Source organism: Elephas maximus, chromosome 23 (assembly GCF_024166365.1).
Source record: "Elephas maximus indicus isolate mEleMax1 chromosome 23, mEleMax1 primary haplotype, whole genome shotgun sequence".
Taxonomy (NCBI): domain Eukaryota; kingdom Metazoa; phylum Chordata; class Mammalia; order Proboscidea; family Elephantidae; genus Elephas; species Elephas maximus.
The window spans coordinates 58,506,260-58,530,047 of NC_064841.1; the positions used below are offsets into that span (position 1 = coordinate 58,506,260).

Genomic DNA, 23,788 nt, shown 5'->3' on the forward strand with positions numbered 1-23,788 from the left:
CGAGGTTCACCCTTCATAGAAAGATTAGACAGGCCTGTAAAACAAAATGAGACTAAAGGGCCACACCAGCCCACAGGCACGGACTAGAAGGCAGGCAGGGACAGGAAAGCTGGTAATAGGGATTCAAGAAGGGAGAGTGTTGACGTGTTGTGAGGTTGTTAACCAATGTCATAAAAAATATGTGTACTAACGGTTTAATGAGAAGCTAGTTTGTTAGGTAAACCTTCATCTAAAGTACAGTAAGAAAAAACAATGGGGTGCTACTTCTAAGCCTCGAATAAGAACTCCACTTTTCCAGCCACAGATGATTATCGAGCAGCTTTTCTGTGCAGGTGCATTGCTGCAGGGTCTTTCATACAGTGCTAACTAGCCTTCCCCTCTCAAAATGGGGTCTTTAGTTGTGTTTCAATTTTCCAGATATGAGAAGTTTTGTGTTGCTAATTTGAACAAAAGCAACTCCAATAATATGTCCTAGCCCCACTTCAGACCTCTGTCCCTGTCTGTTTCTAAACCTCCTCTAAGTTTACTTTCTTCTTCTTTTTTTAATTTTTGTTAATAGTGAAATATAAACCACATTTGCCATTTCAACCATTTTTATATGTACAGTTTGGCGACATTATCTTCACCATATTGTGCCATCACCATTATGCATTTCCAAATTTTTTCATCACACTTAATAGAAACTTACTACTCTTACGGAATACTCCTTAGTTCCCCTCTTACGTAATACTCCTTAGTTCCCCCTCCCGCCTGCCTTTGGCAACCACTAATAAACCTTGGTCTCTATGCATTTTGCATATTCTTGAATATTTCATGTAAATGAGATCATACAATATTTGTCTTTTTGTATCTTACTTATGTTACTCAGCATAATATTTTCAAGATTTATCCATATTGTAGCATACATCAGAATTTTTATTTCTCTTTATGGACAAATAATATTCCATTTTGTGTATATACCACATTTTGTTTATTCACCTCTTGGCTGTTGTTAATGTGCTGTAATGAACGTTGGTGTACAAGTATTTGTTTGAGTCCCTGCTTTCAGTCCTTCTGGGTACGGGCCTAGGGGTGGAATTGCTGTGCCATGTGGTAGTTTATATCTGTCCTTCACTAGCTATGTATCCTAGGTAAGTTACTCATGTCTTTGCCTATAAAGATATGATCACAGCAGTAGTAAGGGAAATGGAGAACAGAAAAACAATAGAAAGAATCAACAAGACTAGAAGTTGGTTCTTTTGAGAGGATCAATAGAAGTGACCAACTACTGCCAATTTGACAAAGAAAAAAAAAATAGAAGCTGTAAATAACCAAAATAAGAAATGAAATTGGAGACGTTACAACAGATCTAACTGAGATAGAGAGGGTCATAACAGAATACTATAAAAAATTGTACTCCAACAAATTTGAAAAGCTAAAAGAAATGGACAAATTTCTAGAAGCACTACCTACATAAACTAACACAAATAGAGGTAGAATATCTAAACAGACCCATAACAAAAGAAGATATTGAAATATCTTAAAAAAATAAATAAATAAACCTCCTAACCAAAAAGAAAGCCCTGGCGCAGAAGGCTTCACTTGGGAATTTTACCAAGCACTCAGAGAAAAGTTGAACCAATTCTACTCAAATTCTTCGAAAGCATAGAAAGAAAGAATACTTCCTAACTCATTTTATGAAGCCAGCATCTCCCTGATAACAAAGCAAGGTAAAGACATCACAAAGAAAGAAAATTACAGACCAATATCCCTCACGAATATGGATGCAAAAATTCTCAACAAAATCCTTGCCAACAGAATTCAACAACACATTAAGGAAATCGTACATCATGATCAAGTGGGATTCATACCAGGAATGCAGGGTGGTTCAACATTAGAAAATCAATCAATGTAATTCACCTCATAAATAAAGGAAAAGAATCACATGATCATCTCAATTGATGCAACAGAGGCATTCAATAAAATCCAACAGCCTGTCCTGGTAAAAACTCTGAGCAAAATAGGAATAGAAGGGAAATTCCTCAACATAATTAAGATTGTATATATAAAACCAACAGCTATCATTATTCTCAATGGAGAAAGGCTGGGAGCCTTCCCCTTGAGTACAGGAACAAGAGAAGAATACCAATTATCACCACTCTTACTCAGCACTTTACTAGAAGTCCTAGCCATAACCAGTAAGGCAAGAAAGAGAAGTAAATAGTATCCACATTGGAAAGGAAGAACTGAAATTATCTCTATTTGCAGATGACATGATTCTGTACATAGAAAATACCAGAGATTGCACAAGAAAACTACTGGATCTAATAGAAGAATTCAACAACGTGCTAGGGTACAAGAGCAACGCACAAAAATCACTTGGGTTCCTTTACGCTAACCAGGGGAACTCTGAAAAGGAGAAGAGGAAAACAATACCATTTGTAATAGCCTCCTGTGATGGTTAAGGTTGCCTGTCAACTTGGTTGCCATGATTCTCAGTGCTTTGGCAATAATGATGTAATCACCTACGTAATGAGATCTGATATAATGTAATCACTTCTCTGATGAGATGTGCTATGAGCAGCCAGTCAGCTGAAAGGGAGTTTCCTCGGGGGTATGGCCTATATCCAATATATGTGGACTTTCTGGCAAAGCTCACTGGCCTTTTCTCACTCTGGGTCCTGCAGCTGGCTCTCATCTGACCTCCAGTTCTTGGGACTTGAGCTAGCAGCTTACCTGTTGATCTTGGGATTTGTCAGCCTCTGCAGCCTGTGAGCCAGAGGCCTGCTGCCTTACTTGCTGATCTTGGAATTCATCAGCCTCTACAGCCTGTGACCCAGAGCATTGCCATCTTACCTGCCGATCTTGGGATTCATCAGCCTCTGTAGCCTGTGAGTCAGTGGCCTAATGTTTTACCTGTAGATTTTGGGATCCGTCAGCCTCGACAGCCTGTGAGCCAGAAGCCTGCTGTCTCACCCCCGATCTTGGATTCGCCAGCCCCTGCAGCTGTGTGAGTCAGGAGAACCCTCTAGCCTGACCCACAGACTTGGGATTTTTCAGCCTCTACAACTGTGTGAGCTGTTGCCTTGTTATAAATCTCCCTCTCTCTCTCTCTCTCTGTGTGTGTGTATCAAACCCACTGCTGTTGAGTCAATTCTGACTCGTGTATGTATATATATGGAAACCCTGATGGCATAGTGGTTAAGTGCTACAGCTCCTAACCAAGAGGTTGGCACTTTGAATCCACCAGGCACTCCTTGGAAACTCTACTCTACTCTGTCCTATAGGGTCGCTATGAGTTGGGATCAACTCAATGGCAGTGGGTTTGGGTTTTATATATATATATATATATGCTTCACTGATGTTGCTTCTCTAGAGAACCCAGCTTGAAACACCCCCAAAATGTTAAAATACCTAGGAATAAACCTAACCAGGGATATGAAACACTACTGAAAGGAACTAAAAGAGACTTACATAAATGGAAGAACATTACATGCTCCTGGATTGGAAGACTTGACATTGTGAAATGTCAGTACTACTCAATGCAGTCTGTAGATACCATGCAACCCCAATCCAAATTCCAATAACTTTCTTTACTGAAATGGATAAACTAATCACCAACTTTGTATGGAAAGGAAAGTGGCCCCAAATAGCTATATTGAAGAAGCAGTATTGAAGAACAACAACAAAGTAGGAGGCCTCACACGTCCTGATCTCAAAGCATGCTATACAACCACAGTAATTAAAATGCCCTGGTACTGGGTTCAATGACGGACACAGACCGATGGATTACAGAAATAAATCCATCCATCTACAGGCAGCTAATTTTCAACAAGGGGCCAAAGTCCAATAATAGGGAAGAAACAGACTTTTTAGCAAACAGTGCTGGTAAAACTGGATTTCCATTTGCAGAAAAAAGAAACAGAATCCATACCTCACACCATACACAAAAACTAACTAAAAATACAAAGACCTAAATGTTGAAGCTAAAACTATAAAGTTTCTGGAAGATAACATAGGGACAAAACTATGGAACCTGTTTTTGTTTTAGTTTTTTCCAGAAATAAATTATCAAACACAACTACACGTACACAGACAACAAGACAAATTAGATAATTGGACCTCCTAAAAATTACTTATGCTTATCAGAAGAGTAAAAAGACAGCCAGCCCATAGACTGGGAGAAAATCTTCAGGAACAACATAGCTGATAAGGGTCTAATCTCTAAGATATATAGAAAACTTCAACAACAAAAAGACAAACACTGTAATTAAAAAATGGGCAGGGACATGAACGGACATTCGCCAAAGAAGACATTCAAGCAGCCAACAGACACATGAAGAGATGCCCATGATATTAGCCATTAGAGATGGCAAATCAAAACTACAATGAAATACCATCTCACCTTTGCGAAGATAGGAAAACAGGAAACAACAAATGCTGACGATGTTGTGGGGAGATTGGAACCCTCATGTGTTGCTGTGGAAAACAGTATGGCACATCTTCAAAAAGTTAGAAATAGAAAAATCTTATGATTCAGCAGTCCTACTACAAGGTATATACCCTAGAGATCTAATAGCAGTGACACAAATAGACATACCTGTTTTCATCACAGCATTATTCACAGTAGCAAAAAAGATGGAAACAGCCTAAGTGTCCATCAACAGATGAATGGATAAACAAATTGTGGTACATCCATACAATGGAATACTGCACAGCTCTAAATAAGGAGGAGTCCATGAAACATAACATGGATAAATCTGGAGGATATTATGCTGAAATAAGGCAGGCACAATAGGACAAATATCGTATGGCACCACTTTTATAAAAAATGAAGAACAGGTATACACACAGCAAGTAAAGTTCTTTGATGGTTAACAGGGATAGGAGCGGGGAGGGAGGGGGAATCACTTTCTAGATAGTAAACACGTGTTATTTCGGGTGATGGGAAAGGCAATACCCACTGTGAGTGAAGACTGCACATCTCGTCCAAGGTAAACCAAGACATTAGGAAGTGCATAAGAGTAAAGGACAATTTTAGCAAATACTGTAACAGAGAATTTTGCAACAGCAGTAATAACAACCGATAAAATATGTGTATGGTTACATACCTATTGCCACGAGTCAATTCTGACTCATAACAACCCTATGGGGCAGAGTAGAACTGCCTCATAGGGTTTCCAAGGATGGGTGGTGGATTTGAACTGCTGACACTTTGGTTAGCAGCCCATCTCTTAACCAGTGTGCCACCAGGGCATAGGTAAACATATATGCATGTATGTATATAGGAAGGCACATGTGAGTATATGAATATGTATGTATAGGTGTATCTGTAGATGTGTGTATACATGTTTATGTGTGCAGCATATATATTCATATTTATATATTCAACCACATAGGAGGCACAGTTATGGATACTACCAAGATATAACCAAACACCTAGCGGGGTGGGTTCACCAGATTTGAAGGCTTGGGACCATAGTCTTGTGTGACAACTTGATCAGCTGGCATAATGGAATTCATGAAGATAATGTTCTACGTTGTAGTTCGGTGAGTAGTTTTCATGGATTGAATTATGTCACCCCCCAAAAAGTGTGTGTATCAGTTTGACCGGGCCATGATTCCGGTTATCGTGTGATTTTCCTATATGTTGTAAATTCTGCCTCTATGATGTTAATGAGGGAGGATGGGCGGCAGTTGTGTCAGTGAGGCAGGACCCAATCTACAAAATTGGATTGTGTCTTGAGGCAGTCTCTTGAGATACAAAAGAAGGAAGCGAGAGATAGGCGGACCTTATACCACCAAGAAAGCAGTGCCAGGAGTAGAGTGTGTCCTTTGGACCCAGGGTCCCTGTGCAGAGATGCTCCTAGTCTGGAGAAGGTTGATGAGAAGGCTGACAGAGAGAAAGCCTTCCCCTGGAGCTGACACCCTGATTTTGGGCTTTTAGCCTACTTTAATGTGAGAAAATAAACTTCTCTTTATTAAATTCGTCCACTTGCGGTATTTCTGTTATAGCAGCTCTGGATAACTAAGACAGTAGTGTTTGGGGTCTTAAAAGCTTGTGAGCAGCTATCTAAGGTACAGCTATTGGTCTTTTGTTATCTGGAACAAAGGAGTGTGAAGGAAACAAAAAACTCAAGGAAGAAATTAGCCCACAGGACTAAAGGGCCATGAGATCTGTAGTCTCTTTGAGCCTGTGACCAGAAGAACTAGATGGTACCCAGCGACCGCTACTGACTATTTTGGCCAGGGACACAATAGAAAGTTCTGGTTAGAATGGGAGAAAAATGTAGAACAAAACTCAAATTCCTAAAAAAGGCTAGCTTATTGAACTGATAGAGACTAGAGGAACCTCTGAGACTGTTTGCCTAAGATACCTTTGAACGTGGATCTGAAGCCACTCCTGGTGATCCCCTTTCATCCAAATAGTAGATTGGCTTTTAAAATAAGCAGTATCACCCATGAATACTGTGCTCCCTTAAATTAATCAACCATATGAGACCAAATGGTCAACATTTACCCTACAACAAAGATGAGAAGCTAAGGAAGGGGACAGGGAAGCTACATTAATGGAAATAGAACAAAAAGGATAGAAATAATGAGAACGTTGATACATTGGGAAAAATTTAACCAATGTCCTGGAACAGTTCATATAAAAAAAATTGTAAAATGGAAGCTTAATTTGTTATGTAAACATGCACCTAAAACGCAATAAAATATTGGAAAAAAAATTAAAGTAGAAGGTGGAACAAGGATTATTACCTTGGGTAAATGGAACAGCACGTAATGATAATGAGGGCATTTCACCAAGAAGACATGATCATCTTTAAAAAGTGTATATATTCAGCAGCAGACTTTCAAAATACATGCACAAAAACTGATAGAACTCAAAGAACAAATAGACAAATCCACACTTAACATAGGAAGCTTCCACACTCCTCTCCCAACAGCTCAGTGAAAATCAGTAAGGAGGATGTAGAAGACCTCAACAACACTATCAGGTTGTGCTGCGGAACACACATTCTTTGGAAATGCACGTGGAACATTCACCAAGACAAACCGTTTTCTGGGCCATAAAAGCATTAACAAATGTAAGAGAGTTAAAATCGTAACAGTGCATGTCCTCTGAACACAGTGACATTAAACTGAAAATCCGTAACAAGAAGATACCTGGAAAAATCCAGTAGTTATGGATGACTGTTCATCCCCAGAACAGCCTTCCAGGTGGTTTACTATGGACAGGAATGGATATGGAAAGGGACAAGGGACCAGAAGAGAACTTCGTGCTGTTGTAAACTTTTGCTGAATTGCTTCTATGACTGTTTAGGAAAAAAACATTCCTATTAATCATGCCATAGGAAAGCTTAGGAATTTTAGTACACGGAACTTAACAAAGAAGTTAACTTATTAGGACATAGGAGAGTTGACCAAAATAGAAACCACATTAATATGGTTTTGAAATTCTTTAATCATTTGATTTGAAATTCTTTAATCATTGGAAAAATACTACTTGGAGAAGTTAAATGCCAGCGCGAAGGCATTTAATTGCACAGTAAATAAAATTGGATGAAAACATTGCGGTTTAGGTTAATTGCACAATAAGGGAAATTACTAAGTATCTTATTTTAGTAATAAATATAGTTTTAAAATTAATAACATTATTAGTGTCTTGCAATGTACTTTTTTTTTTTTTTTGGCCTAGTGCACATTTTCACATGAGCCTCCCAACAACTTGTAAGGAAGGAAGGGATGTATTCTTTAATTACCTCACAGAGAGTCATGGGGTTATTTTGATAAGGTGATACATAAATCCCCAGGGGGTGCAAACGGTAAGTGCCCGACTACTAGCTGAAAGGTTGGTGGTTTGAGCCCATCCAGAGGCATCTCAGAAGACAGGCCTGGTGACCTGCTTCTGAAAGGTCACAGCCTTGAAAACCAAGCTAGGCATTCTATAAACCCCGAGATAGTGATACTGGCAAAGGCTCTGTGAGCAGGAAAGGTGTACGGGGCAGAACTCGGAAGATGGCCTCCCCAAGATTCTGTCTCCTGGCCATTCGCAAACAGTAATGTAGGTACTGCTGTAAAGCTGTGAAGGGATTCTATAGATGCATTTAAAGTCCCAAGTCAGTACCTTAAATTCTCGGTACAGAGATTATCTGGCTGGACCTGGTCTAGTCACATGAGCCCTTGAAAGCTGGTGGCTTTCTCTGGCTGATGGCAGAAGAGGAAGTCAAAGAGATTCAAAGCATGAGAGATATGAATTACTGTTTCTGGCTTGAAGGTGGAGAAGATATCTAGCCCAGGTATGTAGTCGGTCCCTAGAAGCTGAGAACCACCCCTGGCTGACAGCCAGCAAAGAAATGAAGTGGAGGTCTGAGTCCTGCAGCTGCATGGAACTGACTTCTGCCAATCCCTGAATGAGCCTGTGTGTAGGAAGGAGTTAACACAACCTTAGAAAGACCTGCTTACAAGATTGGCCTTTGGCAGGTGTCTGGGAACTTGGATTTCAGAATGGCTCCCACCATTCCCTATTAAGAATAGCTCAGTGTGCCTGAACTGTGCCAATAATGTGGTTTATGCTGAATACCTGCTTTCCTTCTGGGAGTCTGGGGTTTGGGTATGTATGTGCTCAACAAAGGGTACCTACATAATCAGCCCCCAATAAAAACCTTGGACTCTAAGCCTCTAATGAGCTTCCCTTGTAGACAGCACTTCACAGATACTGTTACAGTTCAGTGCTGGAGGAATTAAGTGTGTCCTGTGTGACTCCACTGGGAGAGAACCCTCGGAAGCCGGGGCCTGGTTTCCACCAGACTTCACCCCATGTGCCTTTTCTCTTTGCTGTTCTGCTTTATATCCTTCGCTGCAGTAAGTCTTAGCCCTGAGCACAACTCTATGCTGAATCCGTGAGTTCTAGCGAATCATTGAACTTGTGGATGGCCTTGGAGAACCCCTGTCCATAGCCCAGCCTGGAAGGGGATTCCCACCCAAAGCCTGCATACAAGCGCCCCGGGTGGCCAACACCTGGCTTTCAGCCTTGCGAGACCCCTTACAGAGAACATAGCCATACCTCCCTGGACCTCTGACCTATAGAACTGTAAGAAATGGTTGCTGGCTTAAGATGCTAAGTTTGTGGCAATTTATTATGGTAGCAGTAGAAAACGAACACTAACTGCAAAGCCATGTCTGGAATAGATGTCTGCCCCTGGGAGGGTGAACGACTGGCTTCCAGGAGGGTCCGCTTTCTGCCAAGTGGCTGGCTGGTCTCCTTGTGGAGTTGTACCAAACTGGGCTCAGTGTTGGTCTGTCACAGATGGGTTGGATGTTCAGAGGCAGCAGTAGCTCGTCCAGCCTTGGTAGGTGGGAGCCCCCGCTGTTGGGTCCGTATGTAACCTCCTGTTCTGCCGCCATGGAGTCTCCATTCGTTTTCACATCTGGCCAGTCCTGGGTGGCTGAAGATGAAGGCTGGCTAATTTTGTCCACCCCCTTGTTCAGTGCCTTTTCCATGGTGGATTGCTTTCTGGTCGGGGCTAGCATATGACGCAAAAACCTTCGTCCTTTATGCCCACTCCCAAACTCCCTTCCACATGCCTTTATCCCAGTTCTCGTTGTTTCTGATCTTCCAGTTCTTTTCCTTCAGTTTTTTGATCAGAAAATCAGGCTGTTTGCCATTACGCAGGTATCTAGGCATATTTTCACCTCAGGCTGCTCACCTGTCCACACAGCACTGCTTGCGACTCCACCTTTTTGGAAGATGTTTCCTTTCCGCTGTCTTTGAGGGCCATCCCAGAACATTACTGTCGTGCAGCCATGGTCCGCTTTTGTCTTGTACCCACATACCGAGGTGACCCATCTGTAAATATAGCTGGGGGGTTTTACTGCTTCAGCCGGAAGTTCAAACCAATGGAGGGGGCACTGTGCAACTATAGCAGGAGTCATGGAGACTTCCTGCTCCAGAACTTACTTGCCCTCAGGTTCTGCTCTGGCTCCGGCTCAGATGTACCATTTCCATCTTATGGTGGACTACTGCTAGTTCAACTTTATAAATGGCTGACAGAGCCCAGCTCATAATGGGGAGCTTTGGATGCCTGGTCTCTGGGTGTTCCATGGTCTTTACCAAAGCCCAGTAATACACCAAGAGCTTTTCTTTAAAAAAAAAAAAAAAAAATCATATTTGGTAAAAATATACACTTCAGAACATGCTCCCTTTTAACAATTTCTGCACATACTACTCAGCAAACTGGAAGGTAGAACAGAACCTTTAAAAGCATTTTGCTGATTGACTGGGTTGTCCCAGGAGACCATGACTCTGCTCCTTCAAACTGAGAAAACTAGTCCCGTCAAATGCTTGGTTTTGTCTAAGTAGTATCAACAGCTACAGCCCTTTTTTTGGGGTGGGTGGTGGGGTTTGTTGTTTTTCCAAAATTATATATAACACAACACTTGCCAACCCATCCTTTTTCTTACGTACAGCTCTGTAATGTCACTTACATTAGTCAAGTTGTGCAGTTTTCACCATAACTCGGTATCAGCTCTTCCATCACCATAAACAAAAATTCACTACGACTGGAAGAATGGTTCCCCCTTCCCTGCCCTCCCCCCTCCCCAACCACTGATAATCATTGGCTTCTATCTTTCCCTGTTACCAAGAGCCTTTTTTAAAGAACTCGTACTTCTGTGCTGCGCATCCCGGATGTGTGCATCTGATTCTCCTGAGGAGCTTGCCGTCACCTCCGTACTGCACCTTCTCTGCACCCTCAGGGTCCACTGGGCCCTCTGGCCTAAACAGCCCAGCTGCTCGTGCCACAGCCTGGACCTGCTGCAGTGTCCTTTCCTGTACCAGGCCCCCACTCACAGCTGGCAGCCTGCCACGTCACCCAGTATGTGGGCCGGAGCAGTAGCCAGAACCCAACCTCACAGGCACTGTGCTTCCTTTTGGGTCGTAGGGGATACAAGATGCAGCAATGTATCTCTTACATCCGAGGGGATGTCCCAGCATGCCCCTGACCATTAAACCCTAAAAACATCACGGTGGTCCTTGGACCCTGGATCTTCATAAGGTTTACCTCCCACACTTACGTTCAGTCAGTGTGATGTTGCCTGTCTCTTCTTCCCTGTCAGGCCCAGCACTTCCCAGCAGGGTTCTGCTGGGGCTTATCTGCCTGACACCCACGGGATGTCCTGCTTCCTTGAGGGGAAGAGGCTTCTGCAGTGTCTTCCAGCTCAGCAGCGTGCCAGCCCAGAGGGTCCTGGTGGATAGTGGGGAGGTGTGCAACTCAACATCCATCTAGAACTCTGCGTCCCCCAGGTTTTCTCTGCCAAGGCCCTGAGCATTGCAAATAGACCTGCTGTGGCTAAGACCTGCGTTCCAGTGTCTATACCTCTCACAGTTTAGGGTTTGAGCCTCATTTGATTGTGTCTGCCCTTCATTCCACATCACGCTGAGGGCCACTTTGTACCCCCACCACGGTTCTGTTCTTCTCATACTTACCTAAAACTTCTTGTTAACAGCTATCTGCTCTCACTATGCAGGGCATCAGTATAACTTCGCAGTAACCAGCCAACTCTGCTGGTTTTGTAGGTATTTTCCCTCCATAGTTTCCAAGTGTCTGTATCGTTGTACCTGTCACAGCATTTCCCTCCACCAGGACATATTTCCAGGTCGTCACCAGTGAAATCTTTAGCATTTGAGCCATGAACTTGCTTCAGCAACTATCCATGCCCCTCTGTACCAGTTACGACAGTGTTCTTTTGACTCGCAGAGTGGCGTGTGAGCAAGTCCCAAATCCCTGTCTTCCCACCTGCTTTCTTGGACCACTCTCCATGTCATATGTGCTAGTCTGTGTCCTCTGAAAAACAGATGCCAAGATGGGTTTACACATGCAGGATTTTTATTAGGGAAGGTACCTATGTGAAAGGAAATTGGGAGGGAGCTAGGGAAGACTGGAAGAGCCATCAAACCTTGGTGCAAGTCTGACCCCTCGTGAAGGGTGAGGAGACTGGGTGGAAGCACCCTAATCCTAGTCAGCTGTGAGGTTTCATGAGTTCGAGCGTGGTGCAGTTAAGCACTCAACTACCAACCAAAAGATTGTTGGTTCAAACCCACCCTGAGGTGCCTTAGGCCTGGTGCTCTGCTGCCGTAAGATCACAGCCTTGAAAACCCTGCTCTGCACACATGGGTCACCGTGAATCTACTTGATGTCAACTAAGGATAGCAGTGAGGTCTAAAGGCGTTAGTGGCAAAGCCATTGAGGAATCCTTGCTTTTCTCTTGTCTTTGGCTATTTTACTGAGTTATTTTACCCTGATTCTTGCTGCTTACTAATGTCAACCTCCATTTCATGTGATGGAGTAGTTATTACATCTCTGCTGTTCAAGAGAGTGCAGTAGTTAAGAGCTATGGCTGCTAACCAAAAGGTAGGCATTTCGAATCCACCAGCTGCTCCTCAGACACCCTCTGGGGGCAGTTCTGCTCTGTCCTGTAGGGTCACTATGAGCTGGAATCGACTTGACTGCCATGGGTTTAACAGGTTCAAGAGAGCAACCAGACTAAGCTGAATATCTTAGTTCCATTTCCAAATTCCTAGGGAAAGACTCCAGTCTTGTTTCAGTTGTGTCCTGGAATCTAGTTCACAGTTATATGAACAAAGTTGTCCCTGTAAAGTGAGACATTTCCAGAAAAGTTGGACACACTACAGGCCTAACACCAATGCGCTATATAACCTCTAGTATTTAACATTTGATTAGCAACTTTTGGTTTTTTTTCCTTAGCGTGTAGAATAACTTTGAAGAATGATTTAGATGGGTCGTAGTTCTTCCAAGGAAAGTATCGAGAGGCATGTTTAAGTGTCCCACTGAAGACTAACAGAATGAGTTCATTGCATGTTTGCTTTTGTTATTGAAAAGCATCTTTATGTGTAATGACTGAATCAACATTTTTCTCCTTTACCTCTTCCTAGCTCTTTAATTTATTTGAAACTGGATTCGCATAGATAAAATAAAGGCTGTCTGGGAAAAAAATAAATCTGTTATGGTACTTCACAGTGGACTGAAAAGTCATAAACATTGGTAGGTGGTTAGAACCATAAAAAGAAGCTTTGAAATTCTTTTTCTAAAATTGCATGACAGTGGCGTGGCCTCTGTCTGCTGTCTTTGTATTTAGATAAGTGTAGATGCTCCAAATAAATGTATAATAATCATGAGAAATTAGTGGTTAATTAGTCAGAGCTGAAATAGTGGAGCAAGAGGCGAGGTGCTCATAGAGAAGACCAAATAGAAATAGAGCTGTATATGGATACAGGTATATGTGGAGTCCCTGGGGGTGCAGATGGTTAATGTGCTTGGCTGCTCATTGAGAGGTTAGAGGTTTGAGTCCACCCGGAGGCCCCTTGAAGAAAGGCCTGGCAATCTATTTCCAACAAACCAGCCATTGAAGACTCTGTGGAGCATAGCTCTGCTCTGACACACACGGGGTCTCCATGAGTTGGATTTACCTTGATGCCAGTTGCAGGGTGGGGGGGGCAGGGTCTACTTCGGGAGAAAAGACAAGGATTTGTTGTAGCCTGGCACCAGGGACACAGGCTCCTGCAGGTTGTTTGGGGGATAGTAAGTGGAGAAACAAATGGACAGTTTGCATATTGCCTCTTCTGAGCCCTTCCCAGAGCTCCCTGTGCAGAGCTGAGCTATTTTCTTTTGTGTTCCACTAACATCTTGGGCAAAGGTCCAGGTCAGCACTGTATTACCGCAGCTCTGCCACATATACTGAGAGGGTCTCAGTGCCTGCCGTATACCAAAGTTAGTAGATCCTTGTGATACAAGAGAGGGATGTACCTGAGGTGCATCGTCGGGTGGGATGGGGCATCAGAGTAGGGTGACAGCCCTTGTAACTGAGAAAGTCAGCAAGGCCTGTGTGGGTTTTCAGAACTGGGGGGATTTGGACTTATGGAAATGAATGACAGAGGACAGGCGTTCTCTGGAAATCAGCCTGAGCTAGTGCTTGGATACGCTGAAATTACATGCATACATATGAGGGAATCATTCTGTTCGGGAAAAGAGGCGGTGGTGGTTACGTGCCATAGAGTTGGCTCTGACTCACAGCGACCCTCTGTACAACAGAACAAAACGTTGCCTGATCCTGCACCCCTCACAACTGTTGCTGTGTTTGAGTCCATTGTTGTAGCCACTGTGTTACTCCATCTCATTGAGGATCTTCCTCTTTTTCGCTGACCCCCTCCCGTACTAAGCATGATGTCCTTCTCGGGACACTGGTCCCTCCTGATAATAGGCCCAAAGGACATGAGATGAAGTCTCACCATCCTCCCTTCTAAAGAATATTCTGGCTGTACTTCTTCCCAGGAAGGTGTTTAGTTCGCGTTGAACACGTTTTAGCCATACTGGTGGAACATCTGTATGGTGTGTGCATCTTTAGGGTTGTATGTGTTTGAATGATTATGGGTCAAAATAAATGTGGGTGGTAGGCGGGGGACACTTGTACTGATAAGTTTCTAGGCATGCCAGAGATTTAAAGACACAGGGAAAAAGGGACATTTTGTCCTAAATAAATACAAGCTGAATGTGGGGAAGAGGATGATACGAACACAGTCACATTCAACTCCTCAATCGGATGCTTCTCCGAAATGCTTGTGAAACCATCTTTTGAGAAGTTTTCTAAAAGACAATTCATTCTCAGGCCGGTTACACAAAGCTGAGGTACAAGTAGACTGCTGATGAATTCCGATTCTGGTAGCGCACCTGGCTCGTTAGCTTACTTGGGTTACCTTTAGAAGCTCTTGCAGCCCCCTCCTCTTATTCCCCTCAGTGCTCTCTGCGTCCGTACGGACATCATCTTTCTGTTGCTTAATTTCCTTCTAGTTCCTGTGGAATTGGTCCCTGCTGACCAGTTTTTAATATTTTTCTTCCTAACACTTTATGCTTATAGTAAGTTTATGAATGATTTTTCCTTTTTTTTATTCCTTAGGAGGAATTCTAGTTTTCTGGCTCATTTTAGTGTACCTACTCACCATTCTGTTGCACTAATTGACTCTTCCAGAAAGAAGTAACAACTCACAATAAACCTTTTACATTTTGCCTGGAAACCTGTATCTCTAAATTTTTCATATTTAAGTACTCCTTCCTGGGAGAGGTACCTTTTCTTTTACATAATTCATTCGTAAATATCACTGTCTATTTTTGGTGCTGAGGCCTTACCCTCAACCAGTGAGCTGTTTTTATAGTATAGTCAAGACAACAGCATTATAACAATGTATAAGATATAATAAAATGAATATAATTAGTCACATGTATTGAGTGCTTATTTTATGCCAGGTACTGTTCTCATGTGGAGTAAACTCATTAAATCCTCACTTTGTAGGGTGTTGTGTTGTCGTGTGCCGTCAAGGCGAGTCTGACTCACAGCAGCCCTGCGTTGTGGGCTGAGTACTGTTACTATCCCCATCTTACAGGGAGGAAACCGAGGTACAGAGAGGTGACGTGATGTGCCGTAGGCAGTGCAGCTGTTGATGGTCGAGGTAGTATTTGGATCTGAAAATATGCTCACTATTTCCATTTCACCTTAAGGTGACTAAACCAGCATCTTACTGGATGTAAAGTAGAAATAGAAAATAAAACGTACTATAATTCAACAGAACCGTCATCCACTTTTGCCTTCCCCAGATCATTCTTCACATTTCCTCTACCTTGGGACCTTTGGTGAGTTAACCCTTAAGGAACCTTGATGGCATGACCAAAGCAACCCAAACCAAACCTGTTGCCATGGAGTCAATTCCAACTCCAGCGACCATATAGGACAGAGAACTGCCCCATATGGTTTCCAAGGAGCAGCTGGTGGATTCGAACTGCCAACCTTTTGGTTAACAGTCGAGCTCTTAACCACGGCACCACCAGGGCTCCACAACCAAAGCAAGAGCCAAGAAAGTGAGTATTGCATTTTGCAGCCTCTGTAGTTAAGAAGGAAACCCTGAGTGGTGCAAACAGTTAAAGCTGCTTACCGAGAGGTTGGAAGTTGAAGTCCACCCAGAGGCACCTCACAAGAAAGTCCTGGTGACCAACTTCCAAAAAAAATCAGCCACTGAAAACCTAAATGAGCATAGCTCTACTCTGATACACATGGGGTTGCCATGATACACAAGTTGGGATTGACTTGACAGCAACTATATGGTTGTTTTTTTTTTTCAGTAGTTAAGAAACACAACAGAGAAGTGGTTGAAAATGATTGTTGAATGAATGACTACCCAGACCCCAAAGACCCACTGCCATTGAGTTGATTCTGATTCATAGTGACCCCATAAGGTCACCATAGAGTTTCCAAGGTTGTAAATCTGTATGGAAGCAGACTGCTACATCTTTCTCCCATGGAGCTGCTGGTGGTTTTGAACTGCCAGCCTTCCAGTTAGCAGCCGATTGCTTTAACCACTGCACCACCAGGGCTCCTTGAACAACTCACAGTCTCTGCCAGTGTCATTGTTATAACCTCAGAGCCCAGCACTCTATCTGCCACACCTTGGCACTGAGTAAAGATTTAGAGAATAACGACCCTCTAAAGGAGATGATACCAACTCATTTCACAGGTGAAAAGACTAAGACTTAGAAAAGTTTTCTAACTTGCCTGAGAGCACAAGCTAGTCAGCAGTAAAACTGCAACTCAAATTTAGGTCTTTCTGATTCTCATAATCTTATCTACATCAATAGCATATGGATCCCCCATGTGCCTGTCAGTTTGTCATACTGTGGGGGTGTGTGTGTTGCTGTGATGCTGGAAGCTATGCCACCGGTATTCAATTATCAGGAGGGTCACCTATGGCGGACGGGTTTCAGCTGAGTTTCGACTAAGACAGACTAGGAAGAAGGACCCGGAAGTCTACTTCTGAAAAGAATTAGCCATTGAAAACCTTACGAATAGCAGGGGAACACTGTCTGATATGGTGCCAGAAGATGAGCCCCGCAGGTTGGAAGGCACTCAAAATACAACTGGGGAAGAGCAGCCTCCTCAAAGTAGAGTCAACCTTAATGACGTGGATGGAGTCAAGGTTTTGGGACCTTCATTTGCTGATGGGCATGACTCAAAATGAGAAGAAAAAGCTGCAAACATCCTTTAATAATAGGAGCATGGAATGTACAAAGTATGAATCTAGGAGAATTGGAAATCGTCAAAAAAGAAATGGAATGCATAAAAACTGGTATCCTAGGCATTAGTGAGCTGAAATGGACTGGTGTTGGCCATTTTGAATTGGACAGTTACATGGTCTGTTGTGCCAGGAATGACAGCTTGAGGAGGAATGGTGTTGGATTCATCGTCAAAAAGAACATTTCAAGATCCCTCCTGAAGTACAGCACTGTCAGTGGTAGGATAATATCCATACGCCTACAAGGAAGCCTAGTTAATACGACTTTTATTCAAATTTACGCATCAACCACTAGGGCCAAAGATGAAGACATTGAAGATTTTTACCAACTTCTGCAGTCTGAAATTGATCAAACATGCAATCAGGATGCATTGATGATAATTACTGGTGATTGGAATGTGAAAGTTGGAGACAAAAAAGAAGGATCGGTAGCTGGAAGATAACGGCCTTGGTGATAGAGTGGCCTTGGTGATAGAAAAGATGCTGGAGATTTCATGATAGAATTTTGCAAGACCAATGACTTCTTCACTGCAGATACATTTTGTCACCAGCATAAACGATGACTGTACACGTGGACCTTCCCAGATGGAATACACAGAAATCAAATCAGCTATATCTGTGGAAAGAGATGATGGAAAAGTTCAATATCATCCATCATAACAAGGCCAGGGGCCAACTGTGGAACAGACCATCAATTACTCATGTGCAAGTTCAAGTTGAAATTGAAGAAAATTAAAACAAGCCCACGAGAGCCAGAGTACGACCTTGAACATATCACACCTGAATTTAAAGACCATCTCAAGAGTAAATTTGATGCTTGAACACTAATGACCGAAGACCAGAGGAGTTGTGGAATGACATCAAGGACATCATATGTGAAGAAAGCAGGAGGTTATTAAAAAGACAGGAAAGACCTAAGTGGATGTCAGAAGAGACTGAAACTTGTTCTTGAATGTTGAGTAGATAAAGCAAAATGAATAAATGGTGAAATAAAATTGATGAATAGAAATTGCAGAGGGCAGCTTTAGAAGACGAAGTATTGTAATGACATGAACAAAGACCTGGAATTAGAAAACCAAAGGGGAAGAATATACTCGGCATTTCTCAAGCTGAAAAACGGAAGAAAAAATTCAAGCTTCGAATTGCAATATTGAAGGACTCTATGGGGAAAATACTAAACGATACAGGAAGCATCAAAAGAAGAGGGAATGCACAGAGTCACTGTACCAAAAAGAATTAGTCAGTATTCAACCATTTCAGGAGGTAGCATGTGATCAGGAACCGATGGTACTGAAGGAAGAAGTCCAAGCTGCACTGAAGGCATCGACAAAAAAATCAAGGCTCCAAGAATTGACGGAATACCAATTGAGGTATTTCAACAAACAGATGTAGCACTGGAAGTACTCACTCATCGATACCAAGAAATTTGGAAGACAGCTACCTGGCCAGCTGACTGGAAGAGATCCATTATGCCTATTCTCAAGAAAGGTGATCCATCTGAATGCAGAAATTATCAAACAATATCATTAATAACTCGACTAAGTAAAATTTGTTGAAGATCATTCAAAAACAGCTGCAGCAGTATGTCAACAGGGAATTGCCAGAAATTCAAGCCAAATGCAGAAAATGTGGAAACAGGGATATCACTGCTGATGTCAGATGAATCCTGGCTTAAAGCTAGAGAATACCAGAAAGATGTTTACCTGTGTTTTTTTGACTGTGCAAAGGCATTCAACTGTGTGGAGCATAACAAATTGTGGATAACATTGGGAAGAATGGGAATTCCAGAACAATTAATTGTGCTCATGAGTAACCTGTACATAGATCAGGAGGCAGTCGTTTGAACAGGACAAGGGGACACTGTGTGGTTTAAAGTCAGGAAGGTGTGTTAGGGTTGTATCCTTTCACCATACCTATTTAGTCTGTATGCTGAACAAATAATCCAAGAAGCTGGAGTATATGAAGAAGAATGGGGCATCAGCAATGGAGGGAAGACTCATTAATAAGCTGCAATATGCAGATGATACAGCCTTGCTTGCTGAAAATGAAGAGCCCTTGAAACACTTATTGATGAAGATCAAGCACCACAGCCTTCAGTATAGATTATACCTCAACATAAAGAAAACAAAAAACCTCACAACTGGACGTGAGCACCATCACAGTAAATGGAGAAAAGATTGAAGTTGTCAAGGATTTCATTTTACTTGGATCCACAATCAACACCTGTGGAAGCATCAGTCAGGAGATCAAAAGACACATTGTGTTGGGCAAATCTGTAACAAAAGATCTCTTTAAAGTGTTGAAAAGCAAAGATGTCACCTTGAAGGTTAAGGCGTGCCTGACCCAAGCCATGGGGCTTTCAATCGCTTTGTATGCATGTGAAAGCTGGACGATGACTAAAGAAAAGCAAAGAAGAATTGATGCCTTTGAACTGTGATGTCGACAAAGGATATTAAACATAGCATGGCCTGCCAAAAGAACGAACAAATCTGTCTTGGAAGAAGAACAACAGGAATGCTCCTTGTAAGTGAGGATGGCAAGACTACGTCTCACACACTTGGACATATTACCAGGAGGGATCAGTCCCTGGAGAAGAACATCATGCTTGGTAAAGTAGAGGGACATTGAAAAAAAGGAGGACCGTCAGCAATATGGATTGACACCGTGGCTGCAGCAATGGGCTCAAGCGTAACAACGATTTTGAGAATGGTGCAGAACCGGGTGGTGTTTCGTTCTATTGTACATGGAGGTCTCTGTGATTAGGAACCAACTCGACAGCTCCTAACAACAACAACAAGCTTATGGATTGGCTAAAGGCAAGTTTGGTAATTTGATAATCTTGTCATAATGATTTGATTATCCCAGTCATTGGATTTTCTAGCATTGTATAACTAGTAGTTTTGTTGAATTGAAGCCGTCAACTAATAGGTTTTGTCAAGCAGACTAGCGAATTGAAGTCAGCCAGACACAGGGTTGGAAGAACAGAAACATTTATTCACAGTTTGCAAGCTGGGTGACAGGCAGGGTCCCGTGACCTAAGGCTGACAGCTCCGTGAACCAGGGCAGATTTGCTCTTTTTATAGGGAGTGACATACGTATGCGTGAAAAGCGAGGGGAAGATACTCAGTCTTGTGATGTGTGTGCAGTTCGAGTAATTTTAGTGAATGGGTTTGTGAGCACGGCTTTAAAAATGCTGTGCACAGCCCTGAAAAAGTGGCAATGGCTTGCTGCTGTCATCCCAGGAAGGTCATGTAGTGGGTAGATTTCGGAGTCAGTGTGCCTGCGCCTAGGCCTCCTGCCAGAAGAAGACAAGAAACTTGGGGATTCACCCAATCATGGTGAAGTGCTGTAAATATAACAGGAGTAGACTTTTCTGAGAAACAACTATTATGGGAAGGTTGAATACCCTTAATAACCCTTTCATGACTCTACTATAGTATGAATTTAACAATCTGAAATTGTTTATGCCTCCTTAAACAAAAAAAGGACTTTATTTATAAAACACTTTTAGAGGGGGAGGTGAAGGGAATTCCCAGGATAATGGGGAAGCTTTCCTGGAAGTGTCTGATGACCCTTGACTATCAGTTCTCATTTAAGTATAAGGCACTAAAAGCTAATTGGAAAGTGTGGACTTGGGCAGGATTATCTACTTGTTGCTATGGAGTGATCTCTCTGGCAATGTCAGTAGGAGAAAGCTCTCGCCTCCCAATGTCAGTGTCTATAGATCTTTTCCCTTCAAAATGGGTCATTTCCCCCAGAGAGCAATGTTCCAGCGTCTTTGAGTGGTGAGTGAAAACCAGGCTGTCAGGGTGCTGGAAGGCAAGTGGGAAGGGAGCTGGGTTGGTGGGGAGGCATCTATCTTACCATACAGTGTAGACTTTTATTTAGTGCTGCCACAATCCCTGTACTGCTCTTACCCTTTGCTTTGCCTAGTGTCCCAAGTCTAGGTTCTCTAATTCACCTTTTCCAGAGAGTAGGGTCAGCCCTCCTGTTTGCACACCCACCCATCCCTCTCTTTCATAGATTTCTGTAGCCTGTGGAGTGATGGGGAAGCTTCCTTGGCACAGATTGGTTTATTTCCTGCCTTTCTCCATTTTCACCTTAAGGAAGGCCTTTCCTGGTCTTCTTTTGTTACAATCTGCCCACAGTTACATGGCTATTGTATCTCTCCTGCACTTAGTACTTGTAAGCTTATGCCTTTTCCATCCCTTCATCATCATTTTAGGGGAGAGGAGGGAAATGCATGTATCCCTTTCAACTGGAAATCCTGCACTTACTATTTGTCTGTATAAGTAAGATTGTACTACATGTATATCTTTGATATATGTGTAAATTTATTTAAGCAGTTTGACGTTTGCTGAAACTTTTGCTGATTTTCTAATATAAAAATGATAGTTATTGTTAGGTGCCGTCAAGTTCATTTTGACTCATAGCGACCTGATGTGACATTGTGTAACTGCCCCATAGGGTTTCCTAAGCTGTAATCTTTATGGGAACAGATCGCCAGGTATTTCTCCCACAGAGCCGTTGGGTGAGTTTGAACTGCCATCCTTTCAGTTAGCAGCTAAGAGCTTAACCGTTGTGCCACTGGGGCTCCTTAAAAATGATAGGATAATGAAAATTCCTGGGAAATACGAATTCCTGAGAAGTATCTCATTGACTAAAACTGTGCCATATGACCATTCTTATTTTATAGAAGAAACGCCTTTCAAGGGAATCAGATCTCCAGATTTGTTAAAATGTGCATACGAGCTTTTAAAAACTGCCCTTTTCCTTTTCAGATCGTGAGCCATGCCTCTGGTGAAGAGGAACATCGAGCCCCGGCACTTGTGCCGCGGAGCTCTGCCTGAAGGAATCACCAGCGAGCTGGAATGTGTGACCAACAGCACCCTTGCTGCCATCATACGTCAGCTAAGCAGCCTAAGTAAGCCTCAGATTTCTGGAACACTTCTTTCCAGAATAGCGATGACATTTTCATTTTCATATTAGAAAATCAATTGTAATTCACCACTTGGACGGTTGTACAAAGAAGACAGCTTTGAAAGAAGGAGTTCAAACCGCCCTCTAGCCCAGTTACGCAGTGTGACTTTAGTTCTTGCAGCCTCGCTGGTCTTTTGCTACCTAATTATTGTGATTAAGATTTAATGCTAAATTGACCAGTTCAAAATTATTTGATATGACCAAATATTCATACTCCTAAAACACTGCTGATTTTTTTTGAAAAGCTTATTAAAGTGAAGGTAAAATAACTGATAATTTTTTAAGTTTACTGAATTATTTTGTAAAACTCTAAAGAAACCAATTGTTCTTTATAAAAAAAATTTCAATAGATTGAAAACTAGTTGACATGTGGAATATGCTTGCACGTAACAGGCGCTCCACAGATATTTGTTAATGGAATAATATTCAAGATGCAGCAGATAATAAAGCCAAAAAGTCGTGAGAGTTGCTGATTTTAACCTAAGGAAAGTTTTAAAAGCTAAAACACAGGCATTGACTTCCAAATTGAGACCAGCAGATAACCTGCTGCGTCACGGATGTATTAGACTTGTGGAGAACATAAACAGAAGGAAGAAAAAGCTTTCTATTAATCTAATTTTGAACATTTACATAAAACATCCAAGGAATATGCCATCTTTTAAAGTCTCAAATGTGCATGAAAATGCTTTTTTCTTCAAAGCTTTTTGAAGTTGGATTTTTTTCCCCCAAATTTTTGCATTTATACTGTGTTCTTGTTTTATCACTTCATCCCACTCCTTTTCAGCTTGGATGGTTTACATTGCCTTCTGGGTGACAGGTTTTCACAGTTAAGTTTTTCACAAACTCGTAAATAACTAGAGAATCTTCCATGAAATTTCACATACTGGTAACATCAAGCATAGAAGAATTTTTTTTTAACTCAAATACTTTTTTGTATTTTGTAGAAGAAATACTGTCAATAAGTATATTTTAATTAAAAGAATTATACCATATTGACATATTTTTAGTGTATGTATGATGGCAGTGGGGTTTATAATCATTGGCTAAGACGAAAGTAAGTTGGAAATTATTTAAAATATCTTCTAAAATAGACTTCTAGATTCTAAACTAATTACGTTTGATTTTTGGCAGTGGTTGTTGACAAAATGTATAAATTCCTGTAAGTACAAGAAGATACCTTGTAAGTTACTGAAGGATAAAGTATTTCTGTTTGTATTCATATGCTTTGTGCCATCCCGTGGACCAGCTCATGCTTTGGTCTCTTATCTTTGTTCCTGAACTGTCTATTGGCTTAAAGTATAAGTGATGAAAAACTGACGTAAACTGTTAAAATTTCAATAATCAAACAGTATGTCCTGCTATAATATTCAGCCTAGTGTTGTGTTATTATGGCACCTGCTGTCCACAGTCTCTTGTAAGTGAAACTGCCCACGCGGTTACGTTTTATACTGCAGAATCCTCTTGTGGTTGACAGAATAATGCCCCCACCCAAAGATGCCCATGTCCTAATCCTCAAATCCTGTTGATATGTTATTTTACTTGGCAAGAGGGGATTAAGGTTCCTAATCAAAACAGTTAAGCACTTGGCTGCTATCTGAAAGGTTAGTGGTTCAAATCCACGCAGGGGCTCCATGGAAGAAAGACCTGACAGTTTGCCCCCAAAAAGATCACAGCCTAGGAAACCCTATG

The 23,788-nt window shown here is 42.0% G+C and overlaps 1 protein-coding gene across 2 annotated transcripts in view; it reads left to right on the forward strand.

Annotated features, from left to right (window-relative positions):
• The window catches only part of WASF3 (WASP family member 3), a 152,372-nt gene that overhangs the window by 93,056 nt on the left and 35,528 nt on the right, over positions 1 to 23,788 (forward strand). For both annotated transcript variants that reach the window (XM_049867219.1, XM_049867220.1), the window contains exon 3: positions 21,901 to 22,043. In XM_049867219.1, coding sequence (XP_049723176.1) covers positions 21,911 to 22,043 — 133 coding nt within the window. In that variant the 5' untranslated portion in view covers positions 21,901 to 21,910. The remainder of the gene's footprint in view (positions 1 to 21,900; positions 22,044 to 23,788) is intronic.